The sequence below is a fragment of the Vespa crabro genome, chromosome 10 (genome assembly GCF_910589235.1).
Source record: "Vespa crabro chromosome 10, iyVesCrab1.2, whole genome shotgun sequence".
Classification (NCBI taxonomy): domain Eukaryota; kingdom Metazoa; phylum Arthropoda; class Insecta; order Hymenoptera; family Vespidae; genus Vespa; species Vespa crabro.
In genome coordinates, this window is record NC_060964.1 from 8,400,855 (window position 1) to 8,423,206 (window position 22,352).

General features: G+C 41.2%; 1 protein-coding gene across 10 annotated transcripts in view; it reads left to right on the plus strand.

Annotated features, from left to right (window-relative positions):
* Positions 1–22,352, plus strand: part of LOC124427754 (muscle calcium channel subunit alpha-1) — a 48,890-nt gene that overhangs the window by 5,593 nt on the left and 20,945 nt on the right. For 7 of the 10 annotated variants that reach the window (XR_006943016.1, XR_006943015.1, XM_046971067.1 and 4 more), the window contains exons 2-24: positions 9,358–9,921; positions 10,604–10,709; positions 12,006–12,145; positions 12,997–13,103; positions 13,241–13,393; positions 14,293–14,489; positions 14,613–14,716; positions 15,683–15,846; positions 15,930–16,032; positions 16,161–16,306; positions 16,455–16,528; positions 16,595–16,746; positions 16,860–16,977; positions 17,039–17,131; positions 17,408–17,528; positions 17,725–17,816; positions 18,748–18,914; positions 19,098–19,201; positions 19,484–19,598; positions 19,681–19,810; positions 19,922–20,088; positions 20,255–20,342; positions 20,919–21,026. Coding sequence is in view for 8 of the 10 variants with exons in the window: in XM_046971067.1 (XP_046827023.1) it covers positions 9,575–9,921; positions 10,604–10,709; positions 12,006–12,145; positions 12,997–13,103; positions 13,241–13,393; positions 14,293–14,489; positions 14,613–14,716; positions 15,683–15,846; positions 15,930–16,032; positions 16,161–16,306; positions 16,455–16,528; positions 16,595–16,746; positions 16,860–16,977; positions 17,039–17,131; positions 17,408–17,528; positions 17,725–17,816; positions 18,748–18,914; positions 19,098–19,201; positions 19,484–19,598; positions 19,681–19,810; positions 19,922–20,088; positions 20,255–20,342; positions 20,919–21,026 (3,096 nt within the window). In the remaining 2 variants the exon portion in view is untranslated. The remainder of the gene's footprint in view (positions 1–9,357; positions 9,922–10,603; positions 10,710–12,005; positions 12,146–12,996; positions 13,104–13,240; positions 13,394–14,292; positions 14,490–14,612; positions 14,717–15,682; positions 15,847–15,929; positions 16,033–16,160; positions 16,307–16,454; positions 16,529–16,594; positions 16,747–16,859; positions 16,978–17,038; positions 17,132–17,407; positions 17,529–17,724; positions 17,817–18,747; positions 18,915–19,097; positions 19,202–19,483; positions 19,599–19,680; positions 19,811–19,921; positions 20,089–20,254; positions 20,343–20,918; positions 21,027–22,352) is intronic. The other 3 variants (XM_046971063.1, XM_046971065.1, XM_046971062.1) reach the window with 3 other exon arrangements.

Below are 22,352 nucleotides of genomic sequence, written 5' to 3' on the forward strand. Positions count from 1 at the left end.
TCCCCTCGCACATATGCATTATCCGAGCCATTTCTACCTCCTTCATACGTTCAAGAAACAAAAGCTTAGGTTCGGTCGAGCGTGTTTGCGCGATATTCAGGCTAATGATATTCGATATCGACGAAACTAGTCGTGCGAAGTAAAACGACCGGTGATCGGATAGACTAGAGAGAGAGGGAGATACACGTTGCAAATCGACTTTGATTTGCCTTAAAATGGTGTCGTTTTTTCTTATCGTCATCGAGGTAACCTCGAAGAAACGAAAAGTCGTTCTATCGGCTAGTAGAACGTCGAGCAAACTCCGAGGAAACTTATTGCCGTGCAAGAAGAGATTTTTATGTCCAAGCGCTCCGTACGACCGACTTCGACTCATCTCCCTCCACCTCCTCCTTCTCCTCCTCCTCCTCCTCCTCCTCCTCCTCCTCCTCCTCCTCCTGCCTCATGGATGGAAACTTACCGATCAATATCTTTTATCGTACAAAACACGTTGAATTAACGTGCATCCTTGCTCTCTCGGCTTTAGCCCTTGTACACGCGGTATGTACTGTATACGTAGATATTTATGTATAGATGCAAAACCGGGAGAGCCCCGTTATCTATGAAAAATCGCGATATCTTATGCGCGCCTCATTCCTTTTCGTATATACACGCCGACGATCGGAAGGATAGATCGATTCTCTTGACTTTCGTTCGAGGGTATTATAAATAAGCGCACGATTTCGGTGTATTTATAAGTGCGCTCTTTGACATTTCATCCCTCGGGGGTTCGGGCTTCATTTTCGATCTTGCAGCGTAGCAGAACGTTATGTTACAATGGGGCTGATGAGAAACACATACCTATATCATACACGTTTATACAAATGTTGTCTCTTCAAATATTTCATGTTATTTTATACAGGTCTCGAGTTAAGTGATTATAACGTTTATCGGTTGTTTCGAAAGTATATTTTCAAAAGGTGTCCCAGTTAGAAAGCAATCCTAGTTAATTAAATATAAAAATCTCTCCAATTAATCCAATATTCTAAATGAATATTCGTTCGTCAAACGATTCGCTCGAAATGCGATACATGTTTAAAACGTTCGTTTACTGTTCGGTAATTTCAACGTCAATCATACCAATTGACTAAAATCAATATATATTAGTATCGGCATGCAAAATCAAGATGCGAATCATACGCATATCGTACAATGTTGTACGATAAATATCCCGTAAATCTGTAATTCACTTAAATACCTTCGTTCGTTCGTTTTGGCCGAAGATTTCGATGAGAGACGATGCGATTTACGGCGTTACAGGCCAGCTCTCACGCCTCTGATAAAAGCGAAATAATGTGCTGACCTCGAATTCGAGCAAAATAATAGACATGGCGCCAGCGAACTCTCGTTGCTCTCTTGCAAATAGGATTCCTCGTTGGATCGCTCTACTGCCGTGACTTTTGAGAAAGGCAAAGCCAAATTGCAAGAACTCGTTGCTATTCCTCGACGTTTCTCAACCTGATACTGTGTTTTGTTAAATATCTCTACCTATAATCTATTCTATATACATATATCGTATATAGTGTGTGTGTGTGTAGGGGGGGGGGGAGCTTTAAACGAATGTAGAGAAGAAAGAAACAAAAGAGGAAAAAAAAAGAAAGAAACGGCAAGAATATAATGGAAAAAGTCGGTACATCGCGAAACAATGCATCGAGTTTCGATTCGAGCTGCGAAAAAAAAATGGATATGTGGGACTGCCATCGGAGGAAAGCTTTCAGGCAGTAGAACCAATACAAGTCGAGACACGCTAGACTGAATTCTACATCCGCGTTCGAGATAATCGTTTCTCCGAGTCGTTGTCAAGTTTTGAAATGATAGAGTAGGTCGAAGAGTAAGTCAATACGCGCTTTTGTAACAAAGTCAGTTTTGTAGCTTCAGGTTGGACGAGGGACTAATACTTTTTAAAAGGTAATGAAAATTTATCGTTTCTCTTGATGTTAAGAATCCCGTAAAAAGTAGCGGCGAATGTGCAACTATTCATCGGCTGAAAGGAGCGATACTTTTAACCAAAAGTCGAGTTAAAACGGTTTAGGGACTAAAGGAAAACTTCGCGAGAAACGTTGGAGCTTTCTTATGTTTTCTTTTTGCTCCCTCTTTCTTCATCTTTTCCTTTCTTCCGGACGATCTTTTCTAAATAAAAGTTTTTTGGATTAACCGTTCGCTTGGTGTTCCACATCCGGTCTTCTCATAAGTGCATACGTACTTTTTCCATATCCTCCTCCGGAAAAAGTATTCTTATCTCTATCATTTTTATTCCTACGTTATCCTCGCATACATTCGCATAGAAATACATCTCCATTGTTTCTTTCGAATAAGTTGAATTTATATACGTAAGATATAGAGAGATAGGTGTACGTTCATAAAGAAAATTGTTTGCTAGTAAAGAAAAAACGATTCGTCGACGTTGCATTCTATAAAAGTCTCTTTTTTTTTCTCGCATTCTCTCGCCTCAGAAAGGTATAGAGAAAAAAAAAGAAAAAGAAAAGGAAAAAAGAAACAAGGAGAGGAAAACGATAAGACTCCTCCCATTATCGTATCGCTTTTTCCGATGTAATTTATTTAATCCTATCTTAAGTACGTTTAAATTCGTAGTCTCGATTCGTAATGTCTCTTTCTTTGATTCACTTTCGAGGACTACGCTTCCTTCGTGGAGGAATATCTTTATCCCAAATTGAAAAGATTGATAAATCTTTCAACGTTTGCTACAGAAAATCCTCTTTCCGCCGGTGCATTTTCCATGAAAACGAAGCAATACTTTGGTTTCTTCTTTATTGAATTATTAGCAGAAGTAGAAGGAAGAAAAATAGAGAAGACAAAAAAAAAAAAAAAGAGAAAGAATTCTAACGGTCTGTCTCATCGCTTTATTGTTTATTAGAATCCGTCCGACGTTGTCATCGATTTAACGTCCATATTCCGATCTCAGAATGCCTCGAATACCAATACTCGTTCTCGAGTATCTGCTTTGCTGTTTTAACACCAAGGAAATAGCATTTCCTTTGGTTCCATGACAGCCTGTTTCCGTGAGCCTTTCGAGATTTCATCGTAAAGATATCGATCTACGGTAGTCGAAAGGCAGGTTCTTTCTCTTTCCCTCTTTCTTTCGTTCTATCTCTATCAGAAGACAAAAATGATCGAGCCGATAATAATTTGCCATCGTCTCGTTCTACTAAGCCGGTTTTCGAAACTTTCCATTGGACTCTCGCTTTCCGAATATATTGGAAAACTTGTCGAATAAATGCCTCCCCTTTTCTCCGCTACTGCATCGTCTCACCGTGATGTGCGTCGTATTTGTGAAAGAAGTAGAAGAAGAAGAAGAGGGAAAAAAAAGAAGAAGGGAAATCGAGAAAAGGCGCCGAACGAATTGACCTTTACGATATCAGCGACGTTCGTAGCGGCAGAATGACGAAAGTTGCTTTCTTATCGTTCGAGATACTCGTACGAAAGTAGGTCGACCGCGATGGTTAGAGAGGGTTGACAACCGCCCTTACTAGGGCGGTGTGGGATAAAGGGAGGAAAAGAGAGAGAGAGAGAGAGAGAGAGAGAGAGAGAAGATCAGACAATTCTCGCACACATGTCCCACGTGGCTCTCCCCAAAGTATAACTACTTGGTAGATTTAAAATAGTTAAACGATTGAGCCAAGCGGTATTGTGCTTTTCGTTTGGCCTTTCGAAAAGCTCCGAAGCTTCGTAAAAGGGTGAACCGGTTTTTCTACCACAAGCGCTGTGTTATCGTTTCCAAGCCGAGGGATAATGGTGGAATAAGGTAGATGAAATAAAGTAGATGGGAGGGGTAGAAGGGGTTGGAAGGCGAAAAGGTCGAAGAATCATCCTCCATTGGTAACGGAGAGATTGTTTGAGAGTCACGAGGGAAGAAAAGAAAAGAAAGTCGAAGGATTAGCGAAGAAAGAAAGAGATCGGAAAAGAAGACGAAAGACAGAAACAAACAGAATAGAAGAGAAAGTTAGGGGATGTTCGATGGGGTGACGGAGAGCCGAGCAACGGTACTCGTAACTCGGATAATGCGGCTGACGTTTTTCGCCAATTTATCCGAATCCCTGTCGGAAGTGGAGGAGAAAAAAGCCGGAGACCCTTCTTTACTTTTCACCTATATGTATCTACACACACACACACACACACACACATGTGTATCTACGAATCTACGACATTATCCATGTACGCAAATACTTTGGGGATTTTTCAATCGCATCTCATCGGCCACAAATAGGTCATCGTGCCTAGTCTTTATATCGAGTCGAAGTAAAATCCTCCATGTACGTTGTACAATGTAATATGTATATATACTAACGCGTAAGGTGACGCGATTTATCTTTACGACCTTTACTTTAATAGTTTTGCGTATTTATTCATACCGTTTCTCCTTTTCCCCTGTTTGACTTTTTTTTACGACCGATATTTCGAGGGTGTTTGTTTCACTACACAGATCCTCGAGAAAGCCTCGCTCCCTCCTTCTCCTCGGCTCGTTTAGAGAATGAAAAGATATTTACATGTCCCCGTCGTATTCGAAAGAATCGATAATTTCTTTGACTCGCGCTATCGTTAAAATCACTCTCACGATTCAACGTCAAAGGAGTTGAAACTTTTTTTTTGTCAGTCTTCCTCGATCTGGAAAGAGTGTGATCATTGTCCTTGTCATTGTATCGTCATCATCGTTTTAACTTTTAAGGTCATCTTCCACTCGTAACGATAGGAGACAATGAAAGCGTGCGCCTTCAAGTGTCTCTTCAACGAGCAAAACGCTCATTCTGCAGTATTGCAAAGGTCTCGATTAGTCTTCGTGACCCAGGATTTGAAATATTTTTACATCTTTTTTTTTCACCTCCTTATACCCGCTCTCTCTCTCTCTCTCTCTCTTTCCCTCCATCTCTATCTATCCGTTTCATTTCTTCCTTCTCCTTCCTTAGGTATACGAACGCTCGAGTATATTCGATATATCCCTCGCGCTCTGTCATTTCTATTGATAAAGTGCGATGCAGCTAGGTACTCGTTCTCGCTCTCATTAATAATAATAAGTGGAACGGATTCGAACAAAGTGTGCTTTTCAAACGATCTCGAGAGCGTACAATTTCGATTTTTTAATCGTAAAGCGTGCACATACGCGTAATCGCACGGAATACAAATTGAAATAACATTTTGTTATCGCGTTTGGGATGGCTTTGAATGTTTGCCTATAAGCGAGGAGAAAGACGAATATTTCAAAAGCAAGCACAAAGGGTTACGTCTCGCATGGACTTTTATTTATGTCTATGACGTCTAATCGAACGATCGAGAGTAACTCGATTTCGAAAATATCGTGTTTAAAGGAGTTCTTTTCAAATTTTGCCGACGTCGAAGAAAATGCAAAATAGCACGCGTTCTTACGACGAATTCAAACGCCTTTACGATATTACAATAAATACCTTACAAATGGCGTTTCTTCCCTTCTTTATAAATCATCCTTGGTCTCCGGAATCGACGAGTTTCGCGGTAGAGCAAACAGCGGATCAATATATGCGATGTAAATTCGTCCGCGAGTTTGACAATTTTTCGTCCAATTTTTCTCGAGAGACGAAGAAATATCGTCAAGTATTAGGACAACGAGAAAATAGATTTCTCCTTTTCCTTTCGTGTCTTTTCTTTTGTTTCCATTTTCTTTTTTTATTCAATTCTTTTTTTTTCTCTCTATTTTTTTTGTTTCTTTCTTTCTTATAACCTTCTGCCTTGCAATCGAAATAAATCAAGATTTCACGTGGATATAAAGCGCATTTCGATTTTCAAATAGTTCCACCGTTCAGTTCGAAACTCATCTTCGCAAAGGAGTTGGAAAAGAGGCTCTCCAGGTCGAGTGACTGCATATTTCAGGAACGATTCCTTAGAGAAGTTAAGAAGTAACGTCAGAATATTGTATCTGTAGTTACGGCCAAGGAATAAACACTATATATCTCGAGGAAAAGTTCCAAAAGGCGGGTTAACGAACGATAAAATTAAAAGTCCTGAGTTTACGCTCGAATAAAGATTCTTTCAAAGGAGGCGAAAATGAGTTGAAGGGAAAAAAGAAGGAATCGAGTGTATCGTGTGTGGTTTGGTTTTCAAAGATGTCGCATATTTTCGTGTAAATATACGACGAGACGTGCGACGAGATGTGATGTCGCGAGAAGATGGAAAAAGGAGCGTAGCGAAAATAGAAAGTCATATTTAAAACGGCATACGTCCTTGTGTCATTCACGAGATACGAATTTCGGAGTGGGAGTCGAAGAATTTCAAGGTTGCTCGCAATTCGATTTTTATCGTCTAACTCTATTTCGATTTAGGATCGATATCAACGAGATTATCAGGCTTGAAAGACGTAATTAACGGTAAACCGCCATCGGTCGATACCAGAAATTCTTGCGCGAACCAATCACAGATTTGACAGGGATTCTGGATAACTGAAATACCAATCGCGTAGTATGCTCTTAATCGTCAGTTCGATTTCTATTTATTAGCCTTAACAAAGTTAATGGCTCGAAATGGATTATTATCGTTTAGGCCCTGGCTCGTCGTTATAGGTAATATTAGGTTTGCCTAGGCGTAGATACGTCGGGTTTATACGAGGGAGACTCGTTCTTCGATCGCTTCGAGTGCTCGAAGAACGAGCAGCAGGTAACCGGACCAGGGAGTCCGGCCTTTGCTCGAAAGCAAAGTGCCGAACTAAATATAACTCGTTAGCACCACTCGGCATGTATCTTACAACAGTGGCCACGTCTTTGTATCTATTCATCGACATAGACGCCGTTGTCAGTCAAGCACAAGACTATCCTTTTGAATTTTCTTTTTCTTTTCGTTCTTTTTTTTCTTTTTCTTTTTCTTTTCGTTCTTTTTTTTCTTTTTCTTTTTTTTTTTTTGTTCTTCCATACTTCCCTTGTGATTTTTCCTTTATCATGCGATCCAATTAAAACCTTCCAATAACTTGGAGTTTTGATGATCGCCATTCTACGCTTTTTGCATTTGTATCTTTTAATCGACCAGGACGATTGTTGTTCGAATAAAAAATGATTAGAAAATGGACGGTGCAATGTCGAACGGTACGAAAGGCTCTTTCTCTTTCGCAGATACGAAACTTAAGCGAAAGGACAAATGTTTTTCCTCATTAAAAGCGAATTTATTTGCATTGCATCATGAGGAATTTATTTTCCTCATGAATCGCGCATTCGAAAAGTTTTCCTTGCACCGATATCGAAGAAAAATCGAATATACTTCATTTATTATTCACAACAGTGAAATTTCGACAAAAGCGCATTGATTCATTGACGAGTCGCGTGACTATCTCTATAAATTTGTTCAAACGCGTACCGGCCGTCACTTTCTATTTTATCATTCTGATTCAGAAACGTTTTCCGTAAGTGCGTCAGTGAATCGCGCCGATCCTATGTAACAACAATCAACGAGTTTGGAAAACCGGCCGATTGCGTTGAATGAGCGAACGACGCTCATATAGAAATAAACGCAAACGGACACGTAGAGCGCATTGTCGTTCGATTCCAAGTTCACGCATCACGACACAAGCTCGTACGTACGAAAAGCTTGCTCGCAGGTAGAGCATTCTAGTAGTTTGGGCTGACTAAATATAGCACACGGTACGGCTATAAATCCCAAGCTCCCGGATTCGGCGAGGGCCGACGCTGCTCTTGTTGTGCCACATCCTCCTCAAATCGGATGCAAAAGTCTATGATCGATGATCGATGCTCTTCTCATTGATCCAACAGCCATGAAAAATAGTCTACATAGACGGCAATGCTTTTTTCCTGATCGTCGACTAGGAATCCTTATTTCGACGCGACGCGTCGAAAAACGCGTTGAGAAAGGAAAATCCATTTTTCACGATTATCCTTAACGAAGCCTGTCCTTTTATATAATTTTCCGATAAAATAGTCATTCGGCGAATCGAATAAAACAAAGGAAAAAAGAGGAAGAGCAGAGTTGAAGAAAAGGGGAGAAGGAATCTGGGATAGAAAACGGTTCTGGGAAAGCTGGCATGAAAGAGACGTGCGCTATTGTTCTTTGAAAATAGAGCGAGCGAGGCTAACTTTACTCGTCAAAGAAACGCAACCCTTTTCCTTGTTAAATAAATTTCTATCGGGTGAGCAGCAACGCTCCCGTCTGTCTATCCAAGAGAAATAAATGATAAAGATCGCGAAGAGCTTGACCCAGGCCTACGCAAAGGATATTTCACTCGAAAGAATCAAATCAACCGTATCGGACTTTCCGCTCGGTATCATTTCCAGGCTTGGTGACACGCACGTAACAACAACGTTCACGTGTTTTCTATCGAAGCTCACGCAACTTTTTAGTTTCAATATTTTCTACGATGTTACGTACTCGATGTTCGCCAATTCGAATGGACTGGTTTATATTTATCCTCCAATAGTAGAGATTATTCTTCTTTTACGGCTATGGCGGTGCAACGATCAAAAGGTCATCCGCGTCTCGATTAATACCAGGAGTCACGTGTAGCTTCGAGAACCTTTCTCCGCCTTCCGTAGCTGTTAGATTGCCTTGTACTCGCTGCGGCTACGTTTGCTCGCTCAGTTCGCGCTCTTGCAGCTCTCAAAGGGGTAATTGCGTCGTTTGACCCTTTAGCGGCCTCGATATTTCCCTTATTTTTTCTTCTTTCTCTTCTTCCTCGTATCACTCCATATTCGAGCGAGCGATAGACTCGACCTACCGCAAATCTAACGCAATTTCCAATATCTAAACGTATGCATCCCATTTTTTATGCCCTCGCCTTGAGCCATCATTTTTTTCCCCAAGTCCTGATATCCCGCGGAAATTTGTACCTTGATAACATACACTCTTCGGTGAAATTTGTCCTTGTGTGGTTTTACAAAACGAACTTTCTCCTGAAAGATCCGCGCGCGTACGTGGACACATAGACGAGCGAATCGGTTAATTCGAAATATAATATTTTATTCGCATCGGGCACGATCTCTTGGCACGTGCTGAATTTCTCTCTCTCTCTCTCTCTCTCCCTCCCTCTCTTAACAAGTTCCACTCGTTTCAAGCAGGTAGGACACACGGAGTGTGTTGTGTGACCTGTTGATTGGATCGAATTAGAGTGGTACGCGAGGGACCACTTTGCATGAATATATATATATATATATATATATATATATACACATATATATATATATATGTATGTATATATATGTAGACTATAAGAAAGACAAGATGTGGTGGATCCGGAGTGGACTCGAGATCTACATACCTTTCTTTCTCTGTTTGCAAGGATTAATAATAAATAGTCGCTCACTCGAAAAGAAGGAAAAAAAGAAAAATATGTTGCAGGTCAGGGAGGAAAGTTCGTAGGAGCCCAGTGCCGTAGCATGCCGGCGTGCTGGGTGAGCTGTTGGTGCGCCATTGAGTCCGCCGTGGTGGTAAGACAGTATCTCGAGGAGGGTAGTCGAAGCAGTAGCAGCAGGAGCAGGAGGAGGAGGAGAAGAAGAAGAAGAAGAAGGAGCGATCTCGGCTGGAGAAGCAGCACGGAGCTCGACACTACCGACCGATGAGCGCGGGGGGGGATGGGGGCTCGGCGTTGGCTCCGTCAGGGCTGCCGGGCTCCCAGCCGATGGCCGCGACCCCCTCGACCGCGACCCCCCCCGTCACCGGGCAGCACCAGCAGATCGGACTATCGGCCGTCGTCGATCCTCATCAGGCCCGTTCACAGACGGGCCCTGCCGGTCCCACTGGTCCTTCTACCGGCGCTCCGGCCGGTGCTGCTCCCAAGGCCGCGACCAAGAGGCCCGCCCGCCGTGCTGGCAAACCGCCACCCGACAGGCCTATCAGGGCTCTCTTTTGCCTGCCCCTCCAAAATCCCATAAGAAAGCTCTGCATCGGCGTCGTCGAATGGAAGTATCCTTTGATCTTATGGTCGTTCGACGTTTTTGATCGACGAATAGAAAAAGAACGCTTTTTTTTTTCACGTCGTCCAGTTCGACGTAAGAAAAGTTATCTTTTCGAAAGAACGATTAGTCTTCCGGTACGCCCATATACGATCGTTCTTTTAGATCGATTAGTTTAGTTATTACATCGTTGAAGAAACAATACTCTCGTGTTGTCGTAGAATATGATTAAAAGACATTGAGAGGACGCATTACTGGCGGACATTTGCGAAAGCAATGAGTCCAATGGCGCGTGGGTGCGAAATGGTATGACCATGAATTTCGTTCAAAAGGGGCTACGAGCCATGAAGATGGCTCCTGTAGTGGATGGATACCTATAGTGGAGAAATGCCTGACCGCATTTCCACGATGCTCCGTCTGAGAATTTTATGAGAATGCTTTTAAGATATTCCCTCGCGTCGGTATACATGTATATATGTAAGCTACGGTAAGATAGAATTTTCCTTGGCGAGGTGACCAAAAAAAAAGAATGAAAGAAATAAGCTAGCACAAAATTCTCTGTTCCCTACGCGAGGGTCAATAAAAGAATTCCTTGGTTTCTAAAACCTCCCGCTGGGAAGCTACTAATGGGAGAAAATCTTCATTAAGATAAGTGACCGTCGTTTTCCTTAATCAGAATCTTTTACTCGCAGACCCTTCGAATGGCTCATCTTAATGACGATATTTGCAAATTGCATCGCCTTGGCCTTCTACACGCCGTATCCATTCGGTGATTCTAATCAGACCAACCAGTATTTGGTAAGTACTCGTCGTAAAGACGAATTAGTCGGTACTCCTTCAACGGATCCTTTACGATCGTGATAAAGATCGCTCGGGAGAAACGAGATAGATACGGGGATCTACGAGGTGTAGAGAAAGGAAAGAAAAGGGTGAAGGGGAAAAAAGAGGAGAACAAGAAAAAAGCCGAAAAGAAGAATAATCAAGATCTGTATAGCTATTGTATAATCGACGACGACGATAATTCCGTTCGTCGAACCGTTTCAACGTAGCGCGTTATCGATTACAAGAGGGCAGGGTTCGTGGCACGAAAGTCGTTCGAGCTGAAAGTTCAATAATTGTTCAATCTTGTCGGCATCGGCGTGCATCCTACCGCACTGTAATTGGAAAGCACAATACGCGTCTACGGAGCGATGACAAAAGAAAAACGATATTTCTTATCTTTTTTTTCCCGTGGGGCACATCGAAAAGGCGGATTATTCTTTCGGCGTTTAGCGTTCGACGGGAGAAACTTTTGGAAAGGGTAAGGGAGGGTAGAGTGGGGGGGGGGGGAAGGGCAGGGAGCAAAGAAAAGACAAAGAGAAGAAAAAAGAAATTGCGCGAGACGTCGGTCGCGTCGCGTAATTGTTCAAAGGACGGTCGAGCGGCTCGACGTTTCAGAACAAATCCTCTTCCACAACGCTAATAGACGCTCGTCTGTCGCATCCATTATATTTCGCACATCCATCTAGATAGATACATATGTACGCGGTGTATATAACTCGCAAGATGCGCATTGTGCCCGAGCTGTCAGAGACGGTGGTGCATTCTGCCTTTTAAGAATGCAATTTTCCCTTCTTTCGCTCAGATACCTGTTACTCTTAATTAGCTCGGCTCACCGACTAAAACAAGTTCTTCTTTTTTACGGCCGGCTATAAAAGCGCGTATCTATGCGAAAGATTAAAAATATCACACGCGCTGTTATATACCTATTAATGGGCAGGAACGTTTGAAAACGCGATTAACGTTTAAGAACGCTTTCTTCTCATCGAAAAATCGATATCCTTTTATATTCCTCGGGTAAAAACGACAAAGCTTGATACTTGGAAAGCGTAGGCCGTACGGATGTTTACACCCTCGCGAGTAACGTGACGTGTGTTCCTGTTATCAATACACGTCACACGCGATTCGTACGTACGATAACGTACGGATGAATCGATTTTGCCGACGACCATCCTCTTCCGTTTTTACGAAATTAAAATCGATCTTGATTATCGACGTTTACTCGATAAAGAAAGAAAAAAATTTTCAGACCGAACGATATCATTTGAATTTCAGGAAAAGATAGAATACGTATTTCTCGTCATTTTTACGGCCGAGTGCATAATGAAGATCATAGCCTACGGATTCGTCGCCCATCCGGGCGCTTATCTGCGCAACGGCTGGAACGTGCTGGACTTTACGATAGTCGTCATAGGGTGAGTTTTTATATCATTTTCATTCGATTAAAGACCTTAAAAAGCTTCATCGTCGCGCCATAACGAACGTTCGAAATTGACGATAATTATTGCAAATAATCCGGATAGCTTCCGTCGTCGGTTGGTCGGTCAACGTTTATACGGATTCGAATTGAACCGACGAAATGAAATAGCTGATTCTATTATTGATTCTAATCTAATTGGTCAACCATTGGATAACGATCGATAGGTTGCGCACGACGGTTTATCCTTCATGTCGCGGTTTAACCGACTTGAAAAGATACGTAAAAAGTAGACATAGGTTCTCGTTCGCTGGATGCTTAGAATCGTACAATACGATATTCTAACGATTCGAAGCGTCTTTGCGTTTCTTGCTTCGATTAATAATGATCGATGAGTTTGAAAAAGGAATTATCCTATTGGAGCGATATTATTTACGCGCGATATTAATAGGTAATCCGCGCTCGATCGAATTAACGCGATTTGCGCGATTGGAAGAATCGGTGGAGGAGCATCGAGGACGGATTGCAGTCATCTCCGTGGGCGAGGGGGGGGGGGTCAGGGGGGTTAGGATGAGGAGGAAAGTTTTCATGACGTCGTAAAAGATGAAATCTAAGAGGCTCGTAACGATAAAAATATCGTTGAGAACGCATTGACATCATGGAAAACGTTTATATTCGATTTTACAAATCGTCGAGTTCCAAGATCACCGTGATTTTCCGATGGATCGTGCATCGACATCGGCTCCGTCTTAATAACTCCTGTTCCGAAGAAACACGTTTATATTTTGATCGATAAGGTTTTACGACATCGTCAAATTGTAAAACATTTTCATACTTTATTGTTCGTAGAATGATGAGCACGGTATTGGCGATGCTTATGAAAGAAGGATTCGACGTTAAGGCGTTGAGGGCTTTTCGAGTGTTACGACCTCTCAGGCTGGTTTCCGGTGTACCAAGTAAGAATCCATTTCGAGAGAGAAATACACGTTGGCGAATAAACGTGCATGCATACATAGATATATTAAGTTGTATATAATATATTGAAGACGATTAAAGTACGTAACGTTTAATGTCCTATATACGATATCAACAGGTCTTCAGGTGGTCCTAAACTCCATTTTAAGAGCGATGATACCGCTTTTGCACATTGCCTTGTTGGTTCTCTTCGTCATCATCATCTACGCTATCATCGGCCTCGAGCTCTTTTCCGGGAAGATGCACAAGACGTGTAGACACAACGTGACTGGTAATGACTTTGGTATCTTTGAATAGCGAGGAAATAGGATTGGATGAGTGAAATAGAGAAAGAAAGAAAAAAAAAAAAAGAAAAAGAAGAAAAAAGACCGTCGCGAGAGTTGCCTACGTTCGTTGGAGCTTACGTTTTTTTTTCGAGCTAACGGAGAGACGGAAATGAAATTATCCGCAAGTGCGCCGGGAGTAAAAACTTTTGGAGAAACTCTCACGAATGTGTTCGATGAAACAAATGGAAAAAATATTGCTTCCCAAGGAAACTCCCGGTTTAACCTCGAAACACAGTTTTCGAGGCGACACTATTTTAGATATGATTCAGCCAATAGCAAAACCAAGTCGCCGTCTAATTATTCTTAGCGGTAGAACCGTGGCTCGTGCTTACGCGCGTCAGATCTTTTCTTCTCGGTAAACAGTTGCTTTATGAGAAAGCCATATGCGTGCGACAGATCTGTCGCTGACGATATATTTCTACGTGGAATACTTCAAGGAGGCGTTACATAGAAAGCCGTGGATATAGGAGATGAAATAGAACTGTTGTTCATGCCAAATCATTTTATCGCGAGTTCGGGCTCGTACTGGACGATCGATCGTCTAGCTAATGGTCGAAAGGAGAGATGGATGGATAGGGAGAAAGAGAGAGAGAGAGAGAGAGAGAGAGAGAGAGAGAGAGAGAGAAAAACATCCAACACATTCACATTTTAACTATGATTTTCGAGCGAGTATTTTTGCCTAGGAAAGAGAGAAGAAAGAAATTCGCAATGTTCGATTGCCCGGACGAGACCTATTTTTGAGATATGATATCGATCGAAAGTGATGCTAGAATAGCATAGAAACTTTAACAATTTTACAGAAAATTGTCTAACCGTATTTGATAATTTGTTTTTTATTTCACAGATGAACTAATGAGCGATCCCGTTCCCTGTGGTCCTATGGGTTTTCAGTGCAGTACCCTCGGACCCGATTTCTACTGCAGCAATCAATTTTGGGAAGGTCCGAACGATGGCATCACGAACTTCGATAATTTTGGTTTGGCCATGCTCACAGTCTTTCAATGCATCACCCTAGAGGGTTGGACCGAAGTACTTTACAACGTAAGTTTTTAACTTGGATATTGAAACGGGTCCTTCGCGAAAGAGAGTGCTATTCGTTCTCTCTCCTTTCTACCCCCGGCCCTCTCTGCCCCTCTCTTTCTCTTTTCACGTCTTTTTTCGCAGATAGAAGATGCGATGGGAAGTTCTTGGCAATGGATTTATTTTATTTCCATGGTTATACTTGGAGCCTTCTTCGTGATGAATCTAATTCTCGGTGTGTTGTCTGGGTAAGTGTTACACGAAAGAATTTCGATTTGTAGATACGACTTCAAAAGTAGATACGACTTTGTAAATAATAGAAGAGAAATTAAGCCGATTGTATTTTTACGCGTGGTCGTAGGTTGAATTTCAAATCTACCTCGGAGTTTATAATATTTTCAAAGTGCCACTCGTCGTCTACCATTGTTTACGAAACTGTACAATTCATTATCGATGAACTTTTATTTTTGCGTTGTCTTCTTCGTTTTTTTTCCTTTTTCTCTTTTTTATTCTTTGTTCCTCTCCGCTTCATAATTTTCAATGCATAGAACGGAAAACCTGGGTATTCTGTGTTTTTCGTGTTCCATATCGATACCAAGTTTCGTGTTTTTATATTCGCAGAAGATATTAAGCGTGCTTGGTTCTCGGCAGTTAAATTATTTAATTAACAATAGGTTGATTTAATAGTATAGATCTATACGCACGTAGTGTCGAATACGATGCGACATTGAATTCATTAAACGAAGAGTTTGATTCCATCTTTTGTAGGTTTTATAGGCTGCGTAGGTATCTCTTAGGTATGCGCTCGTCTGTATCCGTCCTAAGGGAGTTTTGTAATCCTCGACTGGGGATGAGATATAAATATCTCTTTCTTTAGGTATCGACACACTTCGTTGCATATCGGCAAAGCAAACGAGCCGATCGATGCGTGAAAACGATATCGACGATAAGCGTTTATTTTCCCTCTCTTTTTACGTTTTATTCGTCGCTCAAGTCCGGATATACGCGAGAACGAGTTTTTCTTATAAATTCGTCATATCATCCAATTACTAATGATAATTCGAAAATGATCCAGTGAGCTTGTTAGGTTTCTTTTTGATAATACTTCGACGTGGATATATTTGCGTGTTCGTTTACACGGATGGCCCAATTACGTTCGTTTCAAATGCCTCTAATCACGGCGCTATCCGTCTATGCATTTACTTCGGATGCAGTGAGTTCTCAAAGGAAAGAGAGAAGGCAAAGGCTCGGGGTGACTTTCACAAGCTCAGGGAGAAACAGCAAATCGAGGACGATCTCAGAGGATATCTCGATTGGATAACGCAAGCCGAGGATATCGAGCCGGAAGCCGACGAGCCCAAAGCACAAGATGGAAAGTGTGAGTGCGATTATATTACTTAAAGGTTACCTCGTGCGATTTTTTCTTCATCGGATCATTCGCAAGTCGACTCATGTTTCTAGCGAAACAACAAAACGAAATGGAGAGCACGGATCAATTGGAGGGCGACGAGGAAGGGATCCAACAGGAACCCGTTTGGAAGAGAAAGAAGAGAGATTTAGACAGGTACAGTTCCGATGAGTTTTCCTTTATCGTGCGTGTTTCTTGAAATTTCACGAAAAAGAATCGAGAGCAACTAGAAAGGAAAAAACAAGGAAAAGAAATGAAACGAATCGTCCTTGATGAATTTGCAGGGTGAATCGACGATTGCGACGAGCCTGTAGAAAAGCCGTGAAATCGCAGGCCTTTTATTGGCTCATCATAGTGCTCGTTTTTTTAAACACCGTAGTTCTCGCGACCGAGCATTACAATCAACCGCATTGGTTGGACGATTTTCAAGGTAAAACCGAACGCGCGAGGAGAGTCCTCGCTTAAAAAAATATACTCCTTTACGTTGTATTTTCTCTCTCTCTCTCTCTCTCTCTCTCTCTCTCTCTCTCTCTTTCCTTTTCTCTCTGTTTTTTTTTTGCTGTGTTTCTCAATTACAGAGATCACCAATATGTTTTTCATCGCTCTCTTCTCCATGGAGATGATACTGAAGATGTACAGTTTAGGGTTTCAGGTAAAATATTCTTTTAGCTAGCGCTATATAATATAGACATTTATATCTCGTACACGCTTCTCCTAGGGTTACTTCGTCTCTTTGTTCAATCGTTTCGATTGTTTCGTCGTGATCGGCTCGATAACCGAGATGATCCTTACGAACACGAACGTAATGCCGCCTCTCGGAGTTTCCGTGCTCCGTTGCGTCAGACTATTGAGAGTATTCAAAGTAACAAAGTAAGTACCGTCTGATCATTTCGTTGCCACCCTTTCGTTGCTACTCCGACGAATTATTTAAATCGGTCATTCGCAGCGAGAAATCAAAGAGATCAAATTGAATTCTTTTGTAGATATTGGAGATCGCTCTCCAACTTGGTGGCTTCTTTGTTGAATTCGATTCAATCGATCGCCTCTCTCTTACTTTTGCTCTTCCTCTTCATCGTAATTTTTGCACTCTTAGGAATGCAGGTACGTTTCTAATATTCTCCCTCTTTCCACATTATTTTTTCTAAACTTAATTACCTTACAGGTTTTCGGTGGAAAGTTTAATTTCGCCGATCTCCAGGACAAACCAAGGCACAATTTTGATAGTTTTTGGCAAAGCTTACTCACCGTCTTTCAGGTAAGAGAAAAAATATATCGCGAAAGGAAGAGAAAACGTGACCACTGGAACGTAATTGTTCTTACGCACGAGCACGATTTTAATCGAAATTAATTCTAAGTGGAAAGTTTAAGAGTCACGCACTTTTTTTTTTTTTTTTTACCATAACTACTACCGCGTCCCTTTCCGTTCTTCTATTTACAACTTAACAAAGCTCCTGGAACGAAACTAATACTCGTTCTAATTATCTTCGTTAGCGGAAGGTTATCACCTTTTCTGGCTCCTTCATTTTCACAGATATTAACCGGTGAGGACTGGAATGCGGTAATGTACGTTGGAATTCGAGCTTACGGGGGCGTTTCTAGTCCCGGCGTTATAGCCTGCACTTACTTCATTGTTCTCTTCATATGCGGTAACTGTATCCTTTTTTCCTTCCTCTAGCTGGCTATCGTTAGCTATTATTTTTACGACCTTCAACGAGCAGACACGCAGACAAACAGACAGACAGAGAGAGAGAGAGAGAGAGAGAGACAATTTTAATAATAAAAGAATCTCGAAACGATTATTCTCTCCGATAATAGAGCGTTAAATCCTTAACGAACGAAGCAACGCAGATATCCTCCTGAACGTCTTCTTGGCCATCGCGGTTGACAATCTCGCAGATGCGGAATCGTTAACGGCCATTGAGAAGGAGGCCGAAGAGGAGGTAAGTGTAATTTCTAAATGAATCTATTTTAATATTGAGAAAAGATATCTCTTTTTTGTTATTATTATTATCATTGTATCATCCGCTGCGAGTAGCCTCCTGTATCGACGTTACTATTAGATGTAAAACGTTTGTGTGTCAGCGATGGCGATAATGTGTTCTGGTGGCAGTGCATAGAAAAAAATTGGAGCGGCAACTGATCGCTTTTATAGCCATTTATGAAGCTCTGACACACTTGCAAGTATCTCGCGTCGATGATATTCGAAGCCGCTTGAGCGGACTTTTAACGCTCGCTATGAATCTTTTGCATCCACCTTATTCGACGTTAGCACGGAACTGTTACGTGCACGCACCGCTCTCCGTCCCGTGATACTATATATAGATAGTCAAGTGTGCTTAAGCTCTTCGCGACAAAGACTAAATGAAAATATTTTTGATTTATAAGAATCATTTTTTCAACGTTTTCCAAAAATATAAAAAATTTTCACGCTGAGCGCCACGCTGAGCGATTAAAATGTTAAATTTCATTCGACACGAAATAATATAGCATTTCGCGTCAGGGGAAAGTAAAATTTATTTAAAGAATGCTATATAAGTTTTTGACGAAGAGCGATACGTACGAATAAATAATTCTTTTGCCGGCGAACGTTTTTAACGAACGTACGAAGAGAAAGAAAAGCCCTTGATCTACTTACATTATTGCAACGGCATCTTTCATTTACATGATCTCGTTACAAAAAAAAAAAAGAAAAAAAAGAAAAAGAAAGATAAAGAAAAAAAAAAGTTACGCTTCTAACGAATTAAGCAATTAACAAACATCGGATTAGTGTCGAACGTTTTGGAGTATAATAAAAGAAAAAAAAAAAAAAAAAAAAAAAAAAAACGATGCGACGAAAGGTCTAAAGGAGAAAAGGATGATTCGTTTTGATAGGCGGAGAAGAACAAATCTCACAGTGGGTCGCCGGCGAGAGACGAGATCAGTGGTGAAGCTGGAGATGGCGGAGAAACTGGCGGCGAAGACGAGGGTGGTGCTACGGATATGGAGCACGATCCTAATGAGACAATGGAGGATTACGAGGCTGCTTTGGACACTGAAACGTAAGCCCCGTATAATATTACTGGTTAGATAGTTTCCTATCGTTAAGTTATCGCGACACGTTGTCGCGACGAAATGTTCCTGTCAATTTCGCCATTTGATGTAGATACGCCCTTCGCTCGATCCTTCCTTGTAATTTCAATCACGCGATCTATTACATATTGCATATAACCGAACGATTTTAGATCGGAGAAGAGCGACGACGGGAACACGCACAAAGTTCGTTTAAATATCGAAATATCGGACGAGGAAGCGGAGGAGGAAGAGGCCGAGCAGAACGAGATACATGGTAAATTGATTGCGTGAATTGTTGTTTTTTCTCTCTTTTTTCTTTTTTTTTTTTTTTGTGCGTATGTCGAACCAAAATCGTTTATCCTTCGTACCGGACGTCGAATCGTTCCATCACCCTTATATACCTTATACTTTTAAACAGCGTTCGAATCGAAAGGTCTCTAATATTTCACGTTGACCTGTTACGTTAGAAAAATGACCAAATATCCTAAGTAATGGAGTACCGGTGAAACGATTCTTTATGCATTCTCAAATTTTTCAACGTTTATCTTATCGTTAGAAGAAGGACAAGAAGTATCGGCCAGGCCACGAAGAATGTCCGAGTACAACACGGCTACGAAAAAGCAACCCATCCCGCCGGGTTCCTCCTTTTTTATTTTTTCTCAAAACAACAGGTAAATGCAATCAGATGATATCTTAAATCGATCGAATAACTTTCCTTTGCGTTTGATGTAACGCGACACTTTGAATTTTTAGATTTCGAGTATTTTGTCATTGGCTTTGTAATCACAGCTACTTCGGTAATGTGATCTTAGCCTGCATCATGATATCGTCGGCCATGTTGGCTGCCGAGGATCCATTAAGTTCTTCTTCATACAGAAATCAGGTAGAAAAGCTTAACGAGTAATCGCTCGTTAACAAAGTTGACTTTTTTGGAAATGTCAAAGAGACGAAGATGAAAAATGTGTCACTCGTAAGCTCTTTTCATATCTTTCAGATCCTGAATTACTTCGATTATTTCTTTACTAGCGTTTTCACGATCGAGATCTGCCTGAAGATGATATCCTACGGATTTGTTATTCACGACGGTGCTTTCTGCCGATCGGCCTTCAATCTACTCGACCTTCTTGTCGTCTGCGTATCCCTCGTTTCTATAGTCTGGAGGTAAATAAGATGCTAAAGAATTTTATAGCGTTCCGTACTTGCTACTACCCCTCTCCGGGCTTACCTCCTCCTCCTCCTCCTCCTCCTCCTCCTCCTCCTCCTCCTCCTCCTCCTCCTCCTCCTCCTTCTACTTCTTCTTCTTCTTCGTCCTCTTCTTCTTTTTCAGTTCTGGCGCTATATCGGTGGTGAAGATACTCAGGGTGTTGCGCGTTCTCAGACCGTTGCGCGCCATCAACCGTGCCAAGGGATTAAAGGTAGGGCGATTTCTCTTAACGATTATAGCGACGATTACTTCTGACTCGTCGTAATTATCTATGATAGACGCAAACGCGTCGCGATCAAGTAGATACAAGTAATAACGTGTAAAGAGTATTTACATTGGTTTAAACGCAACCGATGGATATCTAATATCCGTGATCTCTACGCGCATTTCCTTCCTAAATGAACGATCGACGACGAAGATCCACGAAGCGAGAACGTGCTAGAATCGAAAGAAACGGATCGGACGGCGAATCAACTGAAACGAGCGAAATCTCGAGGCTGTCGTCTTTACGCCTTGCATGAGAATCTCTTTGCGGAGATATTAAAAATCCTCTATATGAGGAGAGATAACAAATAAATACACACGCGTGCACATACATATGTGTGTGTAACGCGAGACTCGTCTACCTCTTGCAAAACTTTCTCGTGCGACGTGATGAAAGAAAAAAAAAAAGAAAAAAAAAGAAAAAGAAAAAAAAAGAAAAAAAAATTATATATAAATGTGTGCCGACCACGCGTAATCTCTCTCGTGTAGGGCAAATCTATATTATGATTAATGTTGAACCCAGCACGTAGTACAATGCGTCATCGTAGCGGTAAAGACTATCGGAAACATAGTCCTCGTCACCAGCCTCCTGCAGTTCGTGTTCGCCGTCATAGGCGTACAACTTTTCAAGGTAGGATTGCCAGGCCCCAAATTGCTAAAAAAATAAAAGGTCCTCTGAGACTTACCATACCTCTCTCTATCTTTCTATATTTCTTACTCTCTCTCTCTCTCTCTCTTCCTCTCTCTCTTTCTCTCTGTCTATCTATCTATCTATCTATTTATCTATCTCTCTCACACTCTTTTTCTCTCTCTCTATTTTCTTTCTATCTCTTTCTATTTGTAGTACACTAGAGTGGCATAATGTACCAAAACAACCTCAATGATTACAACCTTCTATCATCATTGACACTTCCCTTCAAAATCATAAGTTCGTCCGTTCGTTCGTTCGTTCGTTCGTTCGTTCGTTCTTTCAAGCACTCAATGCAATGCCAATTAAAAAAACCAAAAAAAAATTCATAGGTACGCCTATGTCTTATTCTCGCAATCTTTCCAAAGATTCAAACACTCTCTAATAATACTTACCAATTTATTTATGTTTTCAAGATAATCCATCGAATTTAACGTCGAAAGTTGAAGATTTGGAAAAAAAAAAGAAAGGAAAGAAAAAAAAAATATTAAAATAAATGATCAAGAGAGATTGCGAGTACTTGGCGACCGTTGTTTCTTTCCGTCAAATGCACCTTTGGGTATCTTTCCTGCGAAGCGAGCTGTTTGCGTATAACTTAATAATTGAGTTTCTTGTCTCGGCACTCTCCCCGAAACCTCTCAACGCGACCATGTTTGTTTTGTGTAATTCCTCGAGCCCTTGTCGGAAAAGTTTGTTTATCCTAAAGCTGCTTTTACGATTAATCTATGCGCATTACCATCTCGATATATTGGATAAACATCAATTTGAATTGGTAACGATAAATAATTCTGCATAACGATTACATATCGTTAAATTGAATTTCAATCGGACATGGAGTTTCTTCATAATCACGTTGACGATGTCAAATCATTGCTTTTTTCATTTTATTCATTTATTTTTTATTTATATACGTACGCGTAGAGATAATTCATGTAAAAGCACCTTAAAAACGAATAGAATGTATTCATAATTTTGTATACGTGCCACGTTAATCCCCGAAGCAATCGTGTAACGACGAATTTTTTCCCTCTTTCTTTACCCGTGTATAGAACCTAGTTTGTTGTTAATCGTTGTTCGATGTCGATACTAACATAATGACATAAAGACGGTAGAACACGATGCTTTTAACGATGTTAAGAAATACGACTGTTATCGTACTGTATATACTTTTAAAGGATTTTCAAGTACGTCGCTTTACGAAAATCCGTTGAAATAATGTCGTGTCGCGTCACATCGTTAAGGTATCGTGAAATAACGTACAGACGAGTA